General features: G+C 44.9%; 1 protein-coding gene across 2 annotated transcripts in view; it reads left to right on the forward strand.

Annotated features, from left to right (window-relative positions):
- Positions 1-12,150: 12,150 nt before the first annotated feature.
- GPR39 (G protein-coupled receptor 39) overlaps positions 12,151-21,593 on the forward strand; it is a 197,604-nt gene continuing 188,161 nt past the window's right edge. For both annotated transcript variants that reach the window (XM_072757590.1, XM_072757591.1), the window contains exon 1: positions 12,151-13,006. In XM_072757590.1, coding sequence (XP_072613691.1) covers positions 12,151-13,006 — 856 coding nt within the window. The remainder of the gene's footprint in view (positions 13,007-21,593) is intronic.

Raw genomic sequence — 21,593 nt, forward strand, 5'->3', positions numbered from 1 at the left:
AGAGCTATTCCCAAAAGAGACTAGGACTGATGATGATCCTTGAATGTGAAATGTCCCTGGGGAGGATGCATTACCATTCCTTTGCCTTTGGCTGAGGTGAATCCCAGAGAGGATGCAACTGTGATCCATCCATCTGCAGTCAATATTCTTGGTAGCTGGGGAATTGAGTACCTTGGTTTTTAAGGAAACCTGGGTCACGGATCACAGCATCCATGACAGTGGGATTGGGGTAGGTGTTTTTTAATGTCTCTCTGATCCCTCTTGCATGTCAGGCTAGGCCTAAGTAATTAATCAGCCAGTCTATTATTTTCATTTGTTAGCTCATAAATTTAAGAGCATAACACCCAGCTAGAATCTCACCTGTCCTCATTCCTTCTGTAATATCCATCTAGACTGTTTATTTTCTTTGCAATAAGTATCAGTCAAAAGATCTTGGTTGCAAGGAATGGAAACCAGCCATGGATAATTTAGGCATTAAAGGAGTTTATGGGAAGAATGGCCAGTAGCTCATAGGAGAAAAGCCAAGGGAGGAAGGACAGCAGAAATAATACTGATGGGAAATTGTGTAATTATACACCCTGCTGATCCTCAACCGACCTGCCTACTGTACACGCACTGCTTCCAAGCACAGCTCCCACCGTAACCTCTCTTGTGGCATTCAATCCAATTACCGCCACTGTTATATATGGCTGCCACTGCACATCCAATGCAATTATATCTATTATGTATCTGCCATTCATTTGGGATTCAGAATCCTTCTATGAGCCCTCAGTTGTCTGAGCTGAGGCCACATGCCCACACCCTTAGTACCAGGGCTTGGGAAGAAAGGTGATCTTTCTGTTATGACTGTTCCCTGCCCACCACCAAGATTCACACTGCAGGGCAATCCAAGAACTAGGAAGGAGGTTTATGTGCTAAGTCAGAACAAAACCTGATAAACATCCACTACCCAATACTTCTGTAGCAAATGAGCCATATTATTGCTCTATTGATATGTGTTTTCTGTAGGTGGTATTCTAGGAGGTCTCGGGTCTTTATACTCATGTACCTCTGCAGATAGTGAGTGCCTAGTCTAAAACGCACACCTGTTTCTCTCAAAGAGAAGAGCAAACTTTATTCCGCTCCATTAAGATATGTTATAAAATATCTGTGAAAGATTTTTCAGTTCCAAGAAACAGACTTATTCAAGCCAGCTGAGGATAAAGGAGCTTAGTGCTAGGAAACAATGGCAAGAAAAAGGGTGGCTCCATCCACTCCATCCATGGCTTTTGTCTTCCAGAGTGGTTTTTCTTTCTTTTGTTACTCAAATGGTCTTTGTTACTTGGCATTTCTTGACTCATTCCACTCTGGGAAGTCTTCCTGGATGAAACAATGAAACAAGCCTGAAATAGCTATAGATGATTCATATGTATATGTCATATATATATGTGGAGTGGCTGGTGGCTAGCTTTGGAAAATAAAAGCTTCCACATATGGTACCTGCAAGGTTAGAAAGTCGGGTGAGGACAGGTTGGAAGAGATCCTGAATGTCATTCCAAAGAGTTTGTTCTTTTCCTCTTTTTGAAGCGATTCACTTACTGGTTGCTGATTATCCTCCAGGTTTCATCTGTGTAGCTGCATCATCTCCAGTGCCTGTAAGATTAACAGGCAGCAGCAATGGCGTCTTAGTATCTTTTTTCAAAAGAAAATCTTCCTAACTTGTCAGGGCTTTGCATTCGATTGCTCCTCGGTACATGAAACACAAGTCCCTGTCTGCCTAAGCAAGCAACGATGGCAAATCAGACCAGACACTACACGCTTCTTGCCTATCTCCAGCTGGCACAACCCACATGTGCTAGCACACTTGAGCTGGTGATAATGATGTGGCCCATGATGGGATATACTGGTGACAACACTGAGTAACAAACTGTCAGAGCACAACCAGATTGACTCTGGGCTTATTGCCCACCTGCTCAAAGAAGAGGCCAACCCTACAGTGTCGATTCCTGCAGAACGTGTAATACTTAGTGTTGATTCCATCTGCCAGGGAATACTGGATTCAGACCAAGTGCAATCTTCATAATCGTGGATCCCAAGCCACTAGTTGCTTCCAGTCAAAGCCTTGGTCTATCCTTCTGCAGGGTCTCCATTCAGTCAGCTCGAGGGGTGAGAGATGAGGATATAATTCGCTTGGATTGCTTTTTCTGAGACAGAGATGGGACAGAGCTGCTACTTGAGTTTTGGATTAATATCCTCTATCCTCCATTCATTTTTACTTTCCCCGTTGCAACAGTGGGGAATTTGTTTATTGCTAGAAGACAGTTGTTGGAAGGAATTATGAGAGAATTTATTCTTCCTTATATTTGTTTAACTGCAGACATTTCCCATAGAGAGAAGATGCTTGTAAGAACAGGGGAAGACATTATAAATAATAAAGTCTTTCCTTTTGGTCCCAACCTGAAATGGGTTGCGTTCAAAAGTTGAGAACTCAAAACAAACAACATCCCAAGAAGCACAGTGCTGGTCAGACCCACAAATGTACATTTCATTCATAATGTAAGCTGGGGGAGGGAGGTAGACCTCAGCCAGCAGGCAGGTTAGTTTAGCTAAAACACTGGAGGCAGCTACCTTAAGCCAGCCCTGCCTTCCACAGCTCAGGGGGAAGTGGATGTGACGGTGTTGCCTATTCTGAAGCCTTTTGAGTAGGCCAATTAACTGTACCAGCACACATGGATGGCGATGTGACTAGGGCCACACTAGGAATCCCTCTTAGAGTGGCTGTTTCGCTTTGCACTTAGAAAAAGCACCGTAAGGCCATGTTTATGCTGATCTGTTGCCACTTGATTGTTACCACCCCACAGACCACACAAAGCTCTTAATTAGGGAAGATAGAATTGGACAATTCAAAGTCCCTGTTGTTCAGTAAATTCTGTGTGTTGCATGGTCTGTTTCAAAACAGGGAGTTCTGCTGGGTGAAATACCTGGCTTTTACAAAGATTCCCTATGTGTCGTACATGCGTCCTGATTTTCAGAGACTAGGACTCTTGTCTCTCCTGTGGGGACAGATGCCATATTTAAATATCTGTAGCACTTACTGCCACCACCAAGAACCTGGCAATTGCTGTCTTATGATAGTGAACAATTTACATGCTCCTGGCTTGACTTGTAGATAAACTCCTTTAGAGAAGTGCCTGTGTTCCTGCCTTATATTCTCCATAGTACTTTCCAGAAAGTATAGGCTAAACTGGTTATCTGTTGATTTAGTTAGAGTAGAATTCAGTAAGATGTACTTGGCAATCAAATAATCTAGCTCACACCATTACGATACCTGGAGTGTTTAGAATGGGCCTCAGGACCTTGCTGTGCCCCAGGTGCCACAGTATGAACAGCAACCACTAATGGACTATGGACATGACATTAATGATAATTAACTCCTGCCTTGCACTTTCCCTTCACCTGATGTTGTTCTAAGTGCTTTACCTATATTATGTCATTTGGTCCTGCAAATAGCCCTTTCAGGTGGGTGCTGGTTTATTTTCCTCAAGTTGGCAGATGAGAAACCTGAGACACAGAGGTAAAAAAAAAAAAAAAAAAAAAAAAGGGGTCCAAAGTTATGTAACTAGGGAGTAGCAGATGCAAAACCAGACAGTTAGGCTGAAGAGTCTGCGCTTTTACCCACTGTTCCATATTGTTCCTTTGATAAGAGCTGGTACCTATATGGGCTCATATGCCTGACACTCTTTATGTAAACTCCTTCAATCCTCATAGCAAACCCAGGAGATAAATGCAATTGTTATTTGAAATATACAAGTGAGGAAAATAAGGCAAAAAGAAGCTACATGGAATGGCCCAGATACAACCCCCAGGGTTCTGGGTTCCAAGTCTATTGTTTGAATCACTATGCCATAGCATTCTCAGAAGAGCCCATGGATGAATACGATGTCAGTCCTGAATCAATCTGTGTAGGTTTACATAGCAAGAGCTGTTGGCTCATAGACTACTTTATCAAAAGACATCACTGAAATTTTCATGAAGGTTGAAAATCATGATATCCCTGATCACTGGGGTCAGGGACCTGCACAATTTCTGCCTAAGTGGGCTGGAAAAATAGTCCTGCCCAAGAAAAGATAGTTTGTTCTTTGCTTGGAGTATTTAAAAATAAAAACACAAGGCCTGGAGTTATTTGCTTCTTCATAAGTGTTTGGATATGGGAGAAGCATGGAAAGCTGTGGCAGTGCTTTTTCCCTGGGCTCTGAGTGTGCAATGTGCAGAGAAAGCAGCTAGGAGCAGTCCAGGTGGTAGATGTTTTTAGTCTGCAGTGGCCTATAGCAACCGTGCAAAAACATAGGGCATGGAGAAAAGGGGATGACTACAAGTACCCTGTGGATGGTTCTTGATTGAATGGCCACTCTCTCCCACCTCCCAGGGATGAAGAGCCTAACAGGTAACAGGGAGACTCCCTTATAGATAAGGAGCCCAATCTAAGGAGCTCAAAATATCCACGTTAAAGGAAGAGAAAAGGTATGTACTAAACTAAAACCATAACTCATCGGCTTACCCAAGCCAGTGGGACTATTTTTTTTTTCTTCATCTCTTTTTCTAGATGGGAGAAGAACAGGAACCTGTTAAAAGGTGAGGGAGGGGCACTAAAAAGTATCCCCCAAACTGAGAAGGCACTTTGAGACCAGAACATGAAGCAGCTGATTCTGTAGAGTTTACACAAAGTTTTATTTTACTCAAGATAACTTACTGACAGGGAGGATTGGGTGGGCGACAACCCAGGCAGCCAGGACACTATTCACAAAGTCTGGACCTTCGTCCACAGATTTTATAGAGCTATGGGACACACAAGAAGGGCACTGTAGTGAGATCAGAGGGCTTGCACCCATCAAATCAACAGCTTCCCTTTAGTTAGATCTTGTGGTGCCATCTGTGTGTCAGAAAGGGGAGAGACTATTTTATCTTCAACAAATTTATTGAGGGCCAAAGCAAGCCTCTCTGCTTCTGGCCTTGGTAGGCATTTCTAATGTATGTATATTAATCTCCAAGTGGCTGGAAACACATAGCCCCCAGGGAGGACATGAACAAGATGGAGGGCCAAAGATCACATCAGTATTGCCAGTCCTTTCACAGAACCTAACACATAAAATGTTTTTATTTTTATTTTTATTATTTTTAAAAATTTCATTTATTTATTCATGAGACACACATACACACACAGAGAAAGGGAGAGAGAGAGAGAGAGAGAGAGAGAGGTAGAGACACACAGGCAGAGGGAGAAGCAGGCTCCATGCAGGGAGCCAGACATGAGACTCAATCCCAGGTCTCCAGGACCACGACCTGGGCTGAAGACGGTGCTAAACCGCTGAGCCACCTGGGCTGCCCCATAAAATGTTTTTAAAGGAGAGGACAATTTCCCAGAAATCTGGAGCCTTTTGGCAAGGGCTCACCTATGTATTGAGGTGGTACAGCATTTATCTATTCCATGGACAGTATCTCAACCCTCTGAATTTGTGAAACTAGAAGCCTCCATAAAGATATACACGCTTCATAGAGCCCCTGTCAGAATTGTTTTTGTGGTCCAGGAAGCTGGATCCTGTTTGCTAGATGGCTGTCCAGGGGTGAAGGAAGGAGGAAATCTTCAGGTTACATAATATGGCTTCTCAAGGCCCAACTTGTCATTACTCCTATACCCATCTAGATACTGAGCACTGTAAGGAATGAAAGACATTCAGGCTGTAAAGATACAGGCTGTAGCCATAGACCAAGTCCAAAGTCCAGGTAGGCTGGAAAGGAGGCATGTGATGGGTGATTTACAGACATTTACATTACATAGGAATAATGACAGTCAACTTGCACGACTATTTTGAGCATTGAATAAGCATGGCGTCTGGTCACAGTAGGTGTTTTCATGCAATTTGTTACTAGTGTTATCACTTGAGAGTGTTCTGGCTGCAGCAGAATGGCTGTGCAACCGGCTGTGCAGGTTGACTGAACTTACCCAACTGGCTGTGTGTGTATTCTTCCTTTTTAAAACATTTCATTTTTCAATATTATGAAATATACCACTCACAAAGTACATAAGACATAAATAACTGCATAATAAAAATCATAAAGCAAACATGATGCAATTACTATCATGTAATTCCTACCCAGGTTAAGAAATAGATATTGGGGTGCCTGGGTGACACAGTTGGCTAAGTGTCTGATTCTTGGTTTCAGTCAGGTTGTGATCTCAGGGTCATGGGATTGGGCCTCAAGTTGGGCTCCTGGCTCAGAGTAGAGTCTGCTTGAGATTCTCTCCCTCATTCTTCTTCTGCTCCTCCTGCTTGTATGCTTTCTCTCTCTTTCAAATAAATAATTACATCTTTAAAAAAAATGAAATAAATATTGTCAGCACTGGGAAGTTCTCACCTCCATTCCATAGATCCTTTCCAGGTCATGCACCTCCCCATCTCACAAGAGGTGACCTCTATCTCTTCATGGAAATGACATTTTTGCTTAATGAATTGCTTCATAATATGTATCCCCATATAATGTGTAATTATTTCTCAATATTATTCTTTTGTCTATGTCTAAACATTACATAAATGGGCATAATTATTTTTTTGTCTTGCTTCTTTTATGCATTGTTATAGTTGCTAGATTCAACCACATTCTTTTTGTAGCAACAGTGTATCTATTTTCATGGCTATATAGTAGCTCTTTATATAAATATGCTGCATTTTGCTATCTATTCTTCTTTTTTTAATTTTTTAATTTTTATTTATTTATGATAGACAGAGAGAGAGAGAGAGAGAGAGAGGCAGAGACACAGGCAGAGGGAGAAGCAGGCTCCATGCACCGGGAGCCCGATGTGGGACTCGATCCCGGGTCTCCAGGATCGCGCCCTGGGCCAAAGGCAGGCGCCAAACCGCTGCGCTACCCAGGGATCCCTGCTATCTATTCTTCTATAGATAGACATTTAGGTGTTTTTTTTAGGCTGGGGTAATTACTGACAATGTTGCTATATACAAACTTGTATATGCAGTTTGGTGACATGAGCTGTAGGGTAAATCCCAAGAAGTGGAATTCCTGGGTCACCAGATAGGTATACATGTAACTTTAGTAGGCCCTGCCAAACTTTTTTCCTAAGTGGTTGCACCAACTGACTCTTGCAATGTATAAGTCACCATTACTTTGCAGCTTCATGACAGATGGTACTGGTCATCTGTGAATGTTAGTCAATCTGGTAGGTGTGCAGTTGTATTTAATTGTGGTTTTAGTTTGCATTTCCCTGACTACTAAAGAGGTTGGATAGCTATTCATTGTTTATTGTCCATCTGGATTCCTCTTTGTGAAGTGCCTATTTATCTCTTTGGCTCATTTTTTCTAAATTGGGTTGTCTGTCTTCTTTCTTAATGAATTTTATCCAAATGGATACTCAATTGTCTCAAATGGCATTTACTGAGTGGTGTCCTGGAACTCATGAGAATTGATTGTTCTAAAATTTCAGGGGTTTTGTGAGATTTTTAACGTTTGGGTAGCTTGAAATAAGCCATGCTGGGAGTATTTGCACTATGGATATTGACAAATGCTACAAATTAGGGCATTCCTTCCCTGTCTTCAGAGTGAGGCAACTACTACACCAATAGAAAAGACCATCTCTTCTGCACTGCCTATTTCATCTCTGTCATAAATGTTCTTTGTATACATATGGATTTATTTCTATGCTATGTCTTCTGTATCATTCTTTTCTTTGTCTATCATCATGTCAAAACTATCCTGCCTTATAAACTATAGCTTTATAATACATCTTGATATTGGGCAAAGCAAGTCTTCTTACCTCCTAAGAGTATCCTGCTCATTTTTGGCTCTTAATATTTAAAATTTTAGAACCAGCTAACCAAGTTTTTAAAGAAAAATCTGTTGAAATCTGTCATTTACCTTTGGCTACAGTGTTTCTTGCTTTGCAGAACTTAATTTTTATGAAATAAGGTTTATCAACCCCTTTCTTTATAGATTCTAGGAGTTATGTCATAAGATTAAAATCCAGCTTAGTTTTTAAAATTCTCTAGTGCCTTATTCTATCATTTAATGCTTTCCTTAATGATTAAAATCCAAAGACTTTAATCTTTGACTCACCTGGAATTTCTATTATAATACAGTGTGGAGGTAGGTACCCAGCTTTCTTTCTTTTTTCAAGATGGCCAACCTATTATCCCAGTAAGAGTTATTGAACAATCTATATTTCCCTATTGATTTTAATTGCCACCATTATCATGAACAAAATTCCTGTAAGTATTTGGGTTTCTTCTTGGACTCTTTTGTTTCAGTATCTGTTTATAGTATCACTGTTCGATAGAAATATCCTGTTAGGCACAAATGCAAGCCAAATACAATATAAAATATCCTAGTAGCCACATTAAAAAAGCAAAAAAAAAAGATATGAAATTATTTTTAATAATTTATTTAATCCGCTGTAGCCATTGTATCACTTCAACATGAAGTCAATTTATAAAAACAAATTTACATTCTTTTTCACATATAAAGTCTTCAATATTTGGTGGGTATTCTGTACTTGCAATATATCTCAGTTGGGACTAGCCATATTTCAAGTGTAGCTAGCTAGCTATGTATGGCCCGTAGCTACCATACTAGACAGCTGAAGTCTATTTTTAAAAAAATATTTTATTTATTTATTCATGAGAGATACACAGAGAGAGACAGAGACATAGGCAGAGGGAGAAGCAGGCTCCTTCTAAGGAGTGTGATGCGAGACTTGATCCCAGGACCCTGGGATCATGACCTGAGCCAAAGGCAGATGCTCTACCACTGAACCACCCAGGTGTCCCTGAAGTTTTCTTTGTAGCTTAGAATAGTCATGGTGATTACACCATTAACCTTTCTAAACAAAATGTTACTCACTTTTCAGAGAATAAATTGTTGATTGAGTCAATGTTAACAATTTGAACATCTGAAATAAATATAAATTTATAAAAGTACAATACATATTGTATGCATAAGTGTGCATGTGTGTGTATATGTTTATGTATTTACTTTGGGTGCCACTGTAAGATTTCATTTTAAAAATGAGATTTAGTGCCAAAAAAACCACGTGAAAGCCACCAGCCTACATGACCTCAAAGGCCACCTAGAATGTGTAAAATGTGAGTATAAATTTCTGAAGACCCTAGAGTGACCCCTGAGTAGAGATGATATCAAAAGTTACCTAAAGTGTTCTTTTGTCTCACTTTCTATTCCTTTTCTTTTTTTTTCTCTATACAATATGCTAATCAAAAAAAATCTAGATTACATAGATCCAGGCCAGGTGTTACACCAGTCTGTTATCAACAAGTGAGAGCACATTAAACAGTTTTTAATTGGTCTTAGGAAAAGCAAAGGTGAAATGAAAATTTAATTCTCCTGGACCTTGGTTCAAAATGCATGTTTCCATCTGCACTGTAAGGCCCAAATTTTAATTAGCTTGATTCTCACTGTTTGGCCATGCATTTGTAATCTTTGTTCACACTTTGGGAACGAAATTTTTGATGAAAGAAATTGGACAAATAATGGAAATCTTGTATAAGCAGAACAAATTGCAATTAACAAATATGTTGCGGGACCACTGAGAGAGAAGAAAAAAAATTCCCATGCTGCAGCTGGGGAGAGAAGAAAAAAAATTCCTTTCCCTAACATGCCCCTGTCTAGCCTGCCACAGTCTCGTGCTGCACACAGAGAGAGCATTTCTGAGTGGAAAGAGTTGTAGTGCCCTGCCGACCTGAGTTCGAATCCTGCTTCTGACTCTAGTAGATCACTTAAGTCTCCTGATGGTCAATCATTTCATCATCGTATAATAATATCCTCCTTCTAGCCTCATGAGGATTGAAAGAAATGAATTATGTGAGAATGCCTGGCACGAAACAGGGGCTCAGAGAATAACCAGGAGGAGCATTTCAAAGGAAGGGTCTACAGGGCCTCTGGTTGAGCATCCACGTTTGCCTCAGGGTGTGATGCCTCAGGGTGTTGATGCCTCAGGGCGTGATCTGGCGGTCCCAGGATCAAGTCCTGCATCCAGCTCCCCACAGGGAGCCATGCTTCTCCCTCTGCCTATGTCTCTTCCTCTGTGTCTCTCATGAATAAATAAATGAAAAAAAAATAAAAAAAAAAAAAAGGAAGGATCTACAGCTGGAATCTTTGTGAGGTTCCCAGCTTGTTTTCTATGGAGAAGAAAGAAGTGCCCAGGGCTGAGGATGAGTGTATCTGCTGCTGCTGGCGGTGGCAGCAAGGTTCTTCTTAGAACTTATTAGGCTCTCTGGGATAGCCAACAACCGGCACCTCTCGCAAAGCAGTCCATTTAGGACTCTGATGTGTAATCATGAAAACTCCGAGAGTCTGTACTTACCCTATGTGTTTTGTGGGACAGCTTTAAGGCTATGGAGGTCAATTAGCTCAGCACAGTGCAGTAATTAGGAAATGAGTTAAGAGTTTCCCAGCCAGCAAGTAAGTCAAATAGCACACGTGGAGGGGTGGTTTGGCAAGACCTACTATTGGAGGAGTTGTGAAGAAGAAGAGAGAGATCTTGGCTTTGGAGTTTCTAACTTAATGCAGAGAGCACAAACGGACAAAATAAGAATATTATATTAATTGTAAGGATCCAGTGGCCATACAGCTTTTTTTTTTTTTTTTTTTTTCTGAGACAGTGTCAAAATCAAACATTTGCTGAGATCCACAGACTGTGTGTCCAGGTTTGGGTTCAGAAAACACAATCCCTGTATCTCTACGTGCATCATTCAGGACTGAATCATTTCTGTAGCCCTATCCTGCTCCCAGAATTTCCTCCCTGTTAGGAGTGTAGACTCAGGGTTTGATAGATTTGGGCTAGTTTTCAAGTTCCCCGCTGACTCTCTTATGGTCTTGGGGAAGCACCTATCCTCTGGACACCCCAGTTTCTTCATCTTTAAAGCAATCACATTGTAGGGCGGTCGCTGTGATGTTTTAAGGATGGTTTAGGACAGGGCCTCAGCTAGGCCCTTAGGGTGGACACATAAGGGAGATAGATCTATTTTCTTCCTTCAAGGTGATGGTTCTCCACCTGGGGTGATTTTGTACCCCCTTCCCCCGCCCAAATAGGACATTTGGGATGCCTGGAGGAAGTTTAGGCTATCACTGTTGGGGTGGGGTGGGGGGTCATGTCCTTCAAGGTGGTGGTTCTCCACCTGGGGTGATTTTGTACCCCCTTCCCCCGCCCAAATAGGACATTTGGGATGCCTGGAGGAAGTTTAGGCTATCACTGTTGGGGTGGGGTGGGGGCCACGTGGGTGCTGACCACTCCACAGTGCCTAGGACAGCCCTCTGCTCTGCCTCCATTACCTAGGATTTTGGAATTAGGAGCTGAAACAGGCCCATTAAAGGTTTTCCTCTCTCTCTCTCTTTCTCTCTCTCTGAAGGGAGGAAACATGACCTGATGCTTCGTGCCATTTTTACTCCGTGTCCCTCTTGGGGTGGCCTCAATGTCTTGGTCGCAGGTCCCTGCGCAAGGAGGCGTCTCCCACCAGGGGCCTCCCGGAGGAGGGTGACATCCTCGCGCGTCGCCTGCTCCGGGTTCAAGTCTCCCCGCGCCCAGGGCCGCGCTCCCCCCGCGCCTCCAGGGAAGCCTCCAGGGTGGCCCAGGGGCGGGGCTGCTGGGGGCGGCCCGGCGGAGCCCGGGGACCCCCGGGGGCGCGTCGTTGGGGGGACAGCGGGGCGGGGGCGGGCAGGGAGGGCAGGCCCGTCCCCCCGACCCCGGCCTCGGCCTCGGCCTCGGCGCGGGGCTGCAGGTCGGGGGCGCTCCAGGGTGCGCCCGGGCGGCGGGGGTGCGAGCGCGCGGAGTCCAACCCGCGGAGCAGGGCGCGGAGGTTAACGATTAAGCGCGGAGCCCCCGCCCTGCAGCGCGGCGGAGGGGCCCGGGGGCGGGGCGGCAGCTGCCCGGCCTCCCCGCCCTCCCCGCCTCGCGCACCCCCGCCCCCCGACTCCGCCCCGCCGCTCCAGGAAGTCTCCCTGAAAGCCCCAGAAACTCCAAGTCACTTTTTCCAGGTGAGCGCGCGGGAGGAGGCCCCGCGGCGCGCACTTGGCGGGTCGCAGCAGCTTTGGCCTCTGCGGGGGGGGGCAGGAAGGGCCTGCGGACCTGGGGACCTGGTGGCCGCCGCCTTCATGGCTTCACACCGGGGCCCCGGCAGTGACTGCTCCTCTGTCATCGATCACACCCATGTGCCCGAGTTCGAGGTGGCCACCTGGATCAAAATCACCCTCATCCTGGTGTACCTGGCCATCTTCGTGGTGGGCATTCTGGGGAATAGTGTCACCATCCGCGTCACCCAGGTGCTGCAGAAGAAAGGCTACCTGCAGAAGGAGGTGACGGACCACATGGTGAGCCTGGCTTGCTCGGACATCCTGGTCTTCCTCGTGGGCATGCCCATGGAGTTCTACAGCATCATCTGGAACCCCCTGACCACGCCCAGCTATGCCCTGTCCTGTAAGATCCACACTTTCCTCTTTGAGGCCTGCAGCTACGCCACCCTGCTGCACGTGCTGACGCTCAGCTTCGAGCGCTATGTGGCCATCTGCCACCCCTTCAGGTATAAGGCCCTGTCGGGCCCCTGCCAGGTGAAGCTGCTGATCACCTTTGTCTGGGTCACCTCCACCCTGGTGGCGTTGCCCTTGCTTTTCGCTATGGGAGTCGAGTACCCCCTGGTGCACGTGCCCAACCACGCGGGTCTCTCCTGCAACCGCACCCGCACCCGGCACCACGAGCGCCCCGAGACCTCCAACATGTCCATCTGTACCAACCTCTCCAGCCGCTGGACCGTCTTCCAGTCCAGCATCTTCAGCGCCTTCATCATCTACCTCTTGGTCCTGGTCTCCGTGACCTTCATGTGCTGGAACATGATGCAGGTGCTCATGAGGAGCAACCAGGGCACGCTGGCCAGGAAGGGGCAGCCACAGCAGCTGAAGAAGTCAGAGAGCGAGGAGACCAGGACCTCCAGGAGGCAGATCATTATCTTCCTGAGTGAGTCCTGGGGGGGGGTGGGGGTGCGATCTCAGAGCTGGCCTCCTCCTGCCCCACCCAGCGGCTGCCTGTGCTCCCGGTAACCAGAAATCTTGCCTTCAGAGTGCACAGTCCCCTTTGTTGAGCCTGAAGAGGCATTGATCTGAACCTCTGGATGTTTCTTTTCTATGTTTTGGGAACCTGGGTTACAGCGAGAAGAGCCCTGGGCCAGGAATCCGCGTGTGCGTGTATTCCAGAAGAGCAGCTCTGGGACTCTGGCACGCCACACAATACCTGGAGTAGAACGGAGCTAAATAGACTGAGAAACGTGAGGGTCAAATTAGGTAATGTGGGGGAGGTGAAAGTCCTCCAGCAAGGACCAAGGTCTGTGGAGATAAAAGGGAACATTCTTATCTGGCCCATCTTTTCATCTTTTCCCAGGAGCATGTTTCTCAGGCAATTCGATTTTGTTCCCATTTTTCTGCTCCTTGGAGGAGCAAGGCTGTCTGGGGCTCACACTCCCCGGGCTGCAGCTGCCTTCCCCCCACAGTGACTTCCCAAGTCTTAAGAAACTGGAGCTCCCAGACACCACTCCCCGGGGTGCTTGCTTGGGTTCCTGCTGCGGTGGGTCTGGTCCTCACCAGAACTGGGAAGTGTGGCAGGGACTGCCCGCCTATTTGATCCAGAAACTCTGGTGTCCCGGATTCCTGGGACTTGATCGATCATCCGAAATAGTCAATTCTGGGCAGAGAAAGCTGTTTGTTTTCCAAACTTTCGTTGTGGTGCAAGTAAAGTTGGGTCCTTCTGTGTGTCAGGAGGAAGGAGCCCACAGTCCCCCAGGGCCCTTGCCAGTGTGGCATTGGGGAAAAGGAATAAATCATGGTGCTGTTTGTTTTGGTGTGGGAAACTGGAGTAACAGGTTTCAGGGCCAGAGGGTTGATATGAAAGAAAAATTTGAAGGTGCATGAAGAGGGATGGGAAGAACCTGGTCTTGTCCCAGGGCTGTGTCTGTACAGCTGACTTGACCTTTCTGCGTCTGGGTGAAATGAGAGGAGCGAGCTTGCAATTTCTGGTTGCCTATTCTGCATCAGGGGCTGTGCTAGGTGGTTTCTATTTCCACTTTGAAGAAGAGGAATTTGAGGCTTAGAAAAGAAAAGATGTCCTTCAAGTAAGTATAGGTCCTACATTCTGACCTGGCTTCTCAGGGCCTGGAAGTGAGAGGATCTCAGGGGCTTGCACAGGCTCATGTTCAAGGGAAAATGAAACAAAACAGGACTTGGACAAGGAAGGTGCTTACCCGGATTAGATTGGTGGTGTTGCTGCCTCCTAGGGCCAGCCTTTGTGGAAGTTGGTGTAAGGAGTCTGTAGCAGGTGTCAACATCCGGGGATTCGGAAAAGGCACCCAACCCCACTGTCACCCACCTCCTGCTGCCCAGAGTATTCCAGGAAGGAGTGGATATTAGGTTGGCTTGAACATCCATTGAAAGGCTAGTTCTCTCTTCCCCCATATACCCTTAGGCATATCTGGATCTTTTAGCAGTAATTTATACTTTAGTGTAAATGAATCCCCCCCCCCCCTTTTTCGAGCACAGCGCACTCTCTCTCACTCTAATTTAGGAATGAAGATTTCACTTGACCAAGGAAAAATAATTGATATATCTTTGTTCTCTGTTGGACCAATCTCTGTGTGTGTGTGTTTTTTTAATTATTATTATTTCTCTGAATAGTGTTTTTTGTTTTGTATTTCCCCCCGGTGGGTATTGTTCCAAGTGGCAGTCAATCTTCATTTTGTAGCATCAGATCGGAAAGCCACAGACTTTTACTTAGAGATGAATAGGATCTTGGGGATCATCTCATCCAGTTAGCAATTGCTTGGAATGAGTTTGTTCTCCCTGCTGCTCTCTTTCTTTCCTTCTAGTTCTCTCCTTTCTTATAACAAGTATGTATTAATCGCTCACTGCTTTCCCAGGCGTGAAGATTGTTGGCTGGCAATCAGGTGCTCAATGTATGATAATGTCTTAGGGGAATTTACCGCTTATATTTTAGCTCATTTCCTCTGCAGTGGGTTTTCAAAGCAGTTCTTGCAAATGTCCCCCTCTCCCCGTGAATTTCAAAGAGCTTTTAAAAATAGGAACCTCACTAATTAACTCAAGTTAGGAAATAAATTAATGGAGTGAAGAGGAAGAAATCATGGCCTGCCTCCATCAGATTAATACAATGCAATTTACTTGGTGGCTTTCATAAAACTTAGGCTTTGGGGCATTTTTAACCCAGAACGACTGCATCTATAAGTTGTTTACAAATCGCTGAATTTAGTATAGTGATTTAGCCCTCTTTTTAGCATTTCTGTTAACAGATGTATCAAATTAAAACAAATATTTGCTCATTTCAAACATATTTTGCATTTAATGTGAAATGTAAATGACGACATAGCACAAGATGTCTTTGGAGCTCTTGAGGCAATAAAAAAACAATTAAGGATTTTTCCCCCTTCATTGTTAAAAATGCTAACTTCTGCATAACAAGAAAAATTCATAAATCTACTCAATTGAGGGAGTCTATGTAGAAAATATTAATTTTCCTTCCTGCATCTTTTGCTGTTGTGCCTCAGTCTGGTCGGGGTGCTGGGCTGGGTGAATCATGAAAAGAAACTTGGAAATCAGTGAGAGAAAAGATGCAGGGACTCTTCCTGGCTCTCAAGCAGTTTGCAGGAAAAACAATAATAATGTAAAAGTGCACATTCTGGAAAGCGTGAGTGTCTCTTGCCTCTAGTCAGTTCGGTGAGAAACCAGTACCAGGCTTGTTTCCTTTTGCAAGGTTATGGCTAATACAGCCATGGTAATACTTGCCTGATGCCCAACAGAGATTATTGGTTTGGAGAAGAGGAACTGCTGCATTTGGCTCTTTATTCCTCGAATGTTAAGGATATGCAAAATAAACTTTCCTTTCCAAAGGTTTTCCCAGACCTTCCATTATAATCATGGAGTTATTCACACTGCTTGTGGCATCTCGGTCCTCAGGCTCCCATGTTTGTATCTGTTGCACATGTGGCCTGCTGTCAAATGTCACCCACTCAAAGTGGAACTACAGAATAGGTTAAAAGAAGTATAATTTTAAATAGTAACTTTAAAGAGAATAGGCAGTTGGGACTAGGTTACAGTTACCTCCTAAAGATCTGTAGGCAGTGATTGGCTTTCAACTATAGTCATATAGGAAGTTTTATAGATAATTGTGAAATTGCAAAATTAAAGAAATATCGTATAAGACTCAGAACTCTATAATAATCACACCCCTTTGCACTTTGATTTGCTCTCCTGAGTCAGGGAAAGGCCGAGTCGAATGTAGGGGCAGGAATTGCATTGTCACCTTGGGGTGCTCATAGGAGAATGTCTTGAATGTGGACATCATCGTGTGTATCTGGGTGGAAAAAAGATTAGGGGTTGCTGCTATGATGGACTCTAAAAAGGCTGATGTGTGTTTAGATGGCCAGGAAGAAGCAGAAAGGAGGAGCTAAGATTGCATCCTCTGGGTTTCAGAACCCAGCTTTGGAGGTCAAGTCATGTCTTCTGTATGTGCAAGTCAGAAAGGGCAGGGGGTGATGGGGAGCAGCTGAGATGGTGACAGTAGGTTCTCTTTATCTGAAGATGGTCGGTACCTAAAAAGAACTATGAAAGTTGGCTCCTTAAAATTGAGTCCCAAATTTCATGTGGAAAGAGGTTTGATTGAGACTTCGTCGTGAAAAACAAAAGGAAAAATCATGAAAAGAAATTTGTCTTCTATTTTATGAAACATAGCTTATAATTAGATGTTAATTCTCATAATAATTTTTCCAGAATGAAACAAACGTGGCTTTTTTGAGGGCATAATTTTTCTGACAAAATTATGTGATCGCCTTTGTGTTCGATTTTCTCAGCAAGATGGTAAAGAGAGCTTTCTCCCAAGGGCTTCTCCGAATTCTTTGCTATTTAAATCACCCTCAGCGAAGCGCATCTCTTGGCATCATTCTTGTCAATTTTCTATTCTTTCAGGATTAACTGGTCTAATTTGGCCAGACCTTCTTTTGTCAGTGGCTTGCCATGTGATTCATGTGTTTCTCCAGCTCCCCTGTCTCTGACTTGATGAAGTTGTGCAACTTGTGTGTAGACCATACCCCCCAAATATAAGTAATTGAAAAATCAGTCCCTATACCCTAGTGTATACCAACTGATTACAAGGAAACGGATGCCTTAAGATGCTTCTAAGAGGGGGGCACTTGACGAGATGAGCCCTGGGTGTTATACTATATGTTGGCAAATTGAACTCCAATAAAAAAAAATACGTATAGGAAAAAATGCTTCTAAGGTGCCAAATGGATTTGGAGTTCAAGTTGACCCTTGAACAACATAGGTTTGAACCTCGTAGGTCTATTTCCATGTGGATTTTTTTCAGTAAATATGGTACAGTACTGTATGTTTTCCCTTCTTTATGATTTTCTTAATAATGTTTCCTTTTCTGTAGCTTACTTTGTTTCAAAAATACAGTTTTTTTTTTAAATCTATTCATAGAGACAGAGAGAGAGAGAGAGAGGCAGAGACACAGGCAGAGGGAGAAACAGGCTCCATGCAGGGAGCCCGATGCGGGACTCGATCCCGGGTCCCCAGGATCACACCCCGGGCTGCAGGCGGCACCAAACAGCTGCACCACCGGGGCTGCCCAAAAATACAGAGTTTAATACATATAACATAAAATGTGAGTTAACCAATGGTTGCTATTAGTAACCTTCTGGTTAAAAGTAGGCTATTAGTTCAGTTTTGGGGGAGTCCGAAGTTGAATGCAGATTTCTGAGTGTGTAGGAGTTGGCATCCCTAACCTCTGCATTGTTTAGGGGTCAAGTGTAGTTGCTTTTTTCTGATGAGTTTAAAAACTAGTCTTACAATCATGGTGCGATGAAATTTCTTATCAAAAGCTATTTCTTTGTCGTAAAGGCCCATCCCAGTGCGGTCTCACGGAGAGATAGTGCCAAAATTAACTTAGTGACTTTTTAAAAGTAAGATATTATTTTGACTCAAATGTTTGGATATTGCAGGAGAAAGTTTTACCTCAAGTATTCAGGTTATCGTCTCTATTCTGGAAGAGAATTTATTGGTGTAGATGTGGCTGTAATAAATAGTATTTCATGTGTATTTTTCTCTTCGTGATATCTGTCGTAAATCGCAAGTGTCCTGTGATCAGCCTGGCAGACAAATATAATAATGCTGCTTTATTTTTATAATCAGGCTGTCTCAAAGATTTCATTTCTCTGTTGGAGAGATGCATAGTTCCCGTGGAAGGGGATATTGGAATCCCAGTCCCCATTCATTAGCTTGGCTGTCCATCTGTCTTAGTTGCATGCCTCACGGGGGCTGCCAAAGTGTAACAAGGCAGCAGAAGCCTCAGTCGGGCAAAGTATCCAGCTTATTAATGCTAAAACCACTCAGAATAACAGCCATTTGTGAGTGGAGACAGCACAGAGGAGGAATATTGAATTAGGAGCCAAGGATCCCCCCCCCCCGCCGTCCCACTAGCCGGCGTCCCCTGATCTGCCACTTGGATGACACTGTCATCTCTCACTGCCTCTTCCTTCTGTCCACAACCCGACTGACTCTCCACCTCTACCCCTTGCCTTCTTCACACCGGAGGGAAGACTGATCATCACTGCTGCTCTGAGGTCCTGCGAGCAGGTAAGTGTTCAGCCTCACCTCGGCCCTCTCTCTGGTGAGCACCTTCCTTTGCAAGAGGAGGGCACTTGACGGGATGAGCCCTGGGTGTTATACTATAGGTTGGCAAATTGAACTCCAATAAAAAATATACATACAGAAAAAAAATGCTTCTAAGGTGCCAAATGGATTTTAGGTATAGTTGAACCTTGAACTTGGAAGAGCATGAGGTTCTGGAATGCCTCTCCTGCTTTGTTTCCGGCCTTGCTCTCTAGGTGAGAGACCCCGATGCCTCCGTCATCACTGGAGGAATGGCCACGTCTGCTCTCGCCCTTGTCCAGGATCGTACCGCCGCCCTCAGCCCCAGCCCCATCAAATCCAAACCTCTGAGTGGCTTTCCATGGCCCTTACATCAAGGATCAAAATCCTTAACATAAGGCCCCTCATGGGCACCTACTTCTCCAACTTTATTGAGGGCACTTCTCCCCTTCTGTCAGTCAGCATGGCTGTCATAACAAGGCACCACAGACTGAGTGGCTTGAACAGCAGATAGGATTGTTTTCACAGTTCCAGAAGCTTAGAATTCTGAGATCGAGGTGCTGGTAGGGTTGGTTCCTCGTGAGACTTCTTCGGTTTGCAAACAGCTGCCCCCTCACTGAGTCCTCCCTTGGCTGTTCCTCTGTGTGCGTGCACAGAGAGACACAGAGACAGAGACACCTCTAGTATCTCTTCTTCTTATAAAGACACCCATCCTGTTGGATTAGGGCCCCACCCTTAGGACCTCATGCAACTTCATTACATCCCTGAAGGTCCCATTTCCATATACAATCACAGTGGAGGTTAGGGTTTCAACATAGGTGTTTTGGAGGGACATGATTCAGTCCACAAAACCCCTTAACTGCTTCACCCCCCAGACCCCCTTCAGTTCCTATAATGGCTTGTGGTCAGGCTCCATCCCACCACCTGGCCTGGGTGTATATCGTTTCCCCTGGCCAAGATGCTTTTCTGCCTTCCTCGGTGCTCTGTCTGCTTCCTCATGTGCCCCCCTCATGGAGTTAACATCTTCAGATCTGCCCCTTGGAGACCTGGCCCATCCTCCCAGGCTTGATTAAACTTCCCTTGCAACAAGCAAGACTCACGGTCAGAATTTTAGCTATCTCTTTTCTTCTGTACTTTTTTCCCCCCTAATTTTTCTCTTTACAAGTTGACTTGCCAGATTATTTGATTGATGTCTTTCTTCTAATTCCCTGAGGGCAAGAGCTCTCCCTAAGTTTGCTCGACACTGTACCTCCATCCCAGCATAGTCACTGCGCACAGTAGATATTCGATGAGTACCTGCAGGCCGCATAAAGGAGCAAAGGAGCCTCAGCTTGGAAGTGGGAAGGGATATTGTTTACCCCTGGGCATGCGCTCCTATAAAAGTGGATCATACCTCACAATGCTTTTGGTCAGTCTGAACCTAAAGATGCTCTCTTTGAAAGGAATCTGATTCCTCCCAGCCTCCCAGAAAGTCAGGCCATCATGGAGGGCCCTTAAGATTTTCTCTCCCCTGAGCTAAGACAGCATCTGTGTTAATCAAGCCCCAAGTACCAGCTTTCACCGTATGTACCTGCTGGAGGTAACCATGGAATAAAAGTGATTAGGCTCATGTTTAACAGTTCTTGTTAAACCCTATTTAACAAGACGTTAATGCAGCCAGAGAACTTTCACAATGAATTCTTAGCAGGCCCTTTTGCCACCTGTTAACAGGGGGGAGGGGGGTACTCAGGGTTATGGGAAGAGAACGTGGTGGGGGTAATATTTAAAAAAAAAAATTCAACCCATATGTTTCCCTTTCCCCTGAAGTTGCACACACCAGTAGTCATCCCCCTCCTGTCTGAGCCATGAGGCTTCTTGCCCCAGGGGCACAGGGTGCAGGAACCCCCTGGTACGAAGGTTTAGGTGATCAGCTTTCGGCCTGGGAGCTGGATTGCTTGACCTCTCCAGCTAGACAACTGTCGCGAAAGCCAGGCTTTAGTAAGTGATGAAAAGGGGCCACTAAACTGTATACATCTTCTTTACTGGATCACCAGCTCAGCCGGGTGGCCCAAATCAGCCACCACACAGCTAGTTTCAGGTAAGACCATAGCTAAGTGGCTTGACATTTCTCCTTGGAAGTCACTGGAGGGTATTAAGGAGTAAAGTGGTACTCCAGATTGAAAAAGAGAAAGCCCTTCATTGGGCCACAATCCTGGTAAAGCGGCTGCTGCCAGTTAATTCTTCCTGCTGTTAGACCTCTGGCTCTTGGGTTTGTCAAGTCTTGCTTCTGTTGCAGATCTCCTCGGCCAGAGACTAACTCTCCTTGCATCTCAGCTGCTTGTGTTTTCCTGGCACAAAGGGCCCAACCGCCCAGCATTGCTTGGGCTCAGGTCAGGAGGCAGCTCCAGGTTGCTGAGTGAGTAGCTCTATCTCTGTTGTGCCATGGCCTGCTTGTTCTTCACAATTTCAAGTCCCCATTTCTTCCCTGAAGCCTCCTACACTGATCTTCCTACAAATGATGAGCCATCTCAGACGTTTCTCAGGTGGAGGCGTAGATGTGGTCTCCCAACTATTCTTGGAGCTCCATGAGACCAGGGACGTTGCACGCTCATGTTTTTTCAACCTTCCCTACTTAGGGGCTGGGGATGTAGTGGCTGTGGGCTCTTTTGTGGGTTCAAGGATTGAAATCCCCTGACACTGGCTGCTGTTCCTGGGAAGGATGGAAACCACATGATCCTATGATCCTATGATCCTTGGGAAGTCACTGTGGCTTTATCTGCCTTTTTCCTCTCCTTCCCTGTCTAGGTAGGCAGAAATCGCAGATGGCTCTGGAAATTCCCAGACCTTGGTGTCTATGCACTTGCTCCACTTACTCAGTTGAGGTGTTGCCATGAAGGGATTTTGTAGAAGTAATT

This window comes from Vulpes vulpes, chromosome 5 (genome assembly GCF_048418805.1).
Source record: "Vulpes vulpes isolate BD-2025 chromosome 5, VulVul3, whole genome shotgun sequence".
NCBI classification, from domain to species: Eukaryota; Metazoa; Chordata; class Mammalia; order Carnivora; family Canidae; genus Vulpes; species Vulpes vulpes.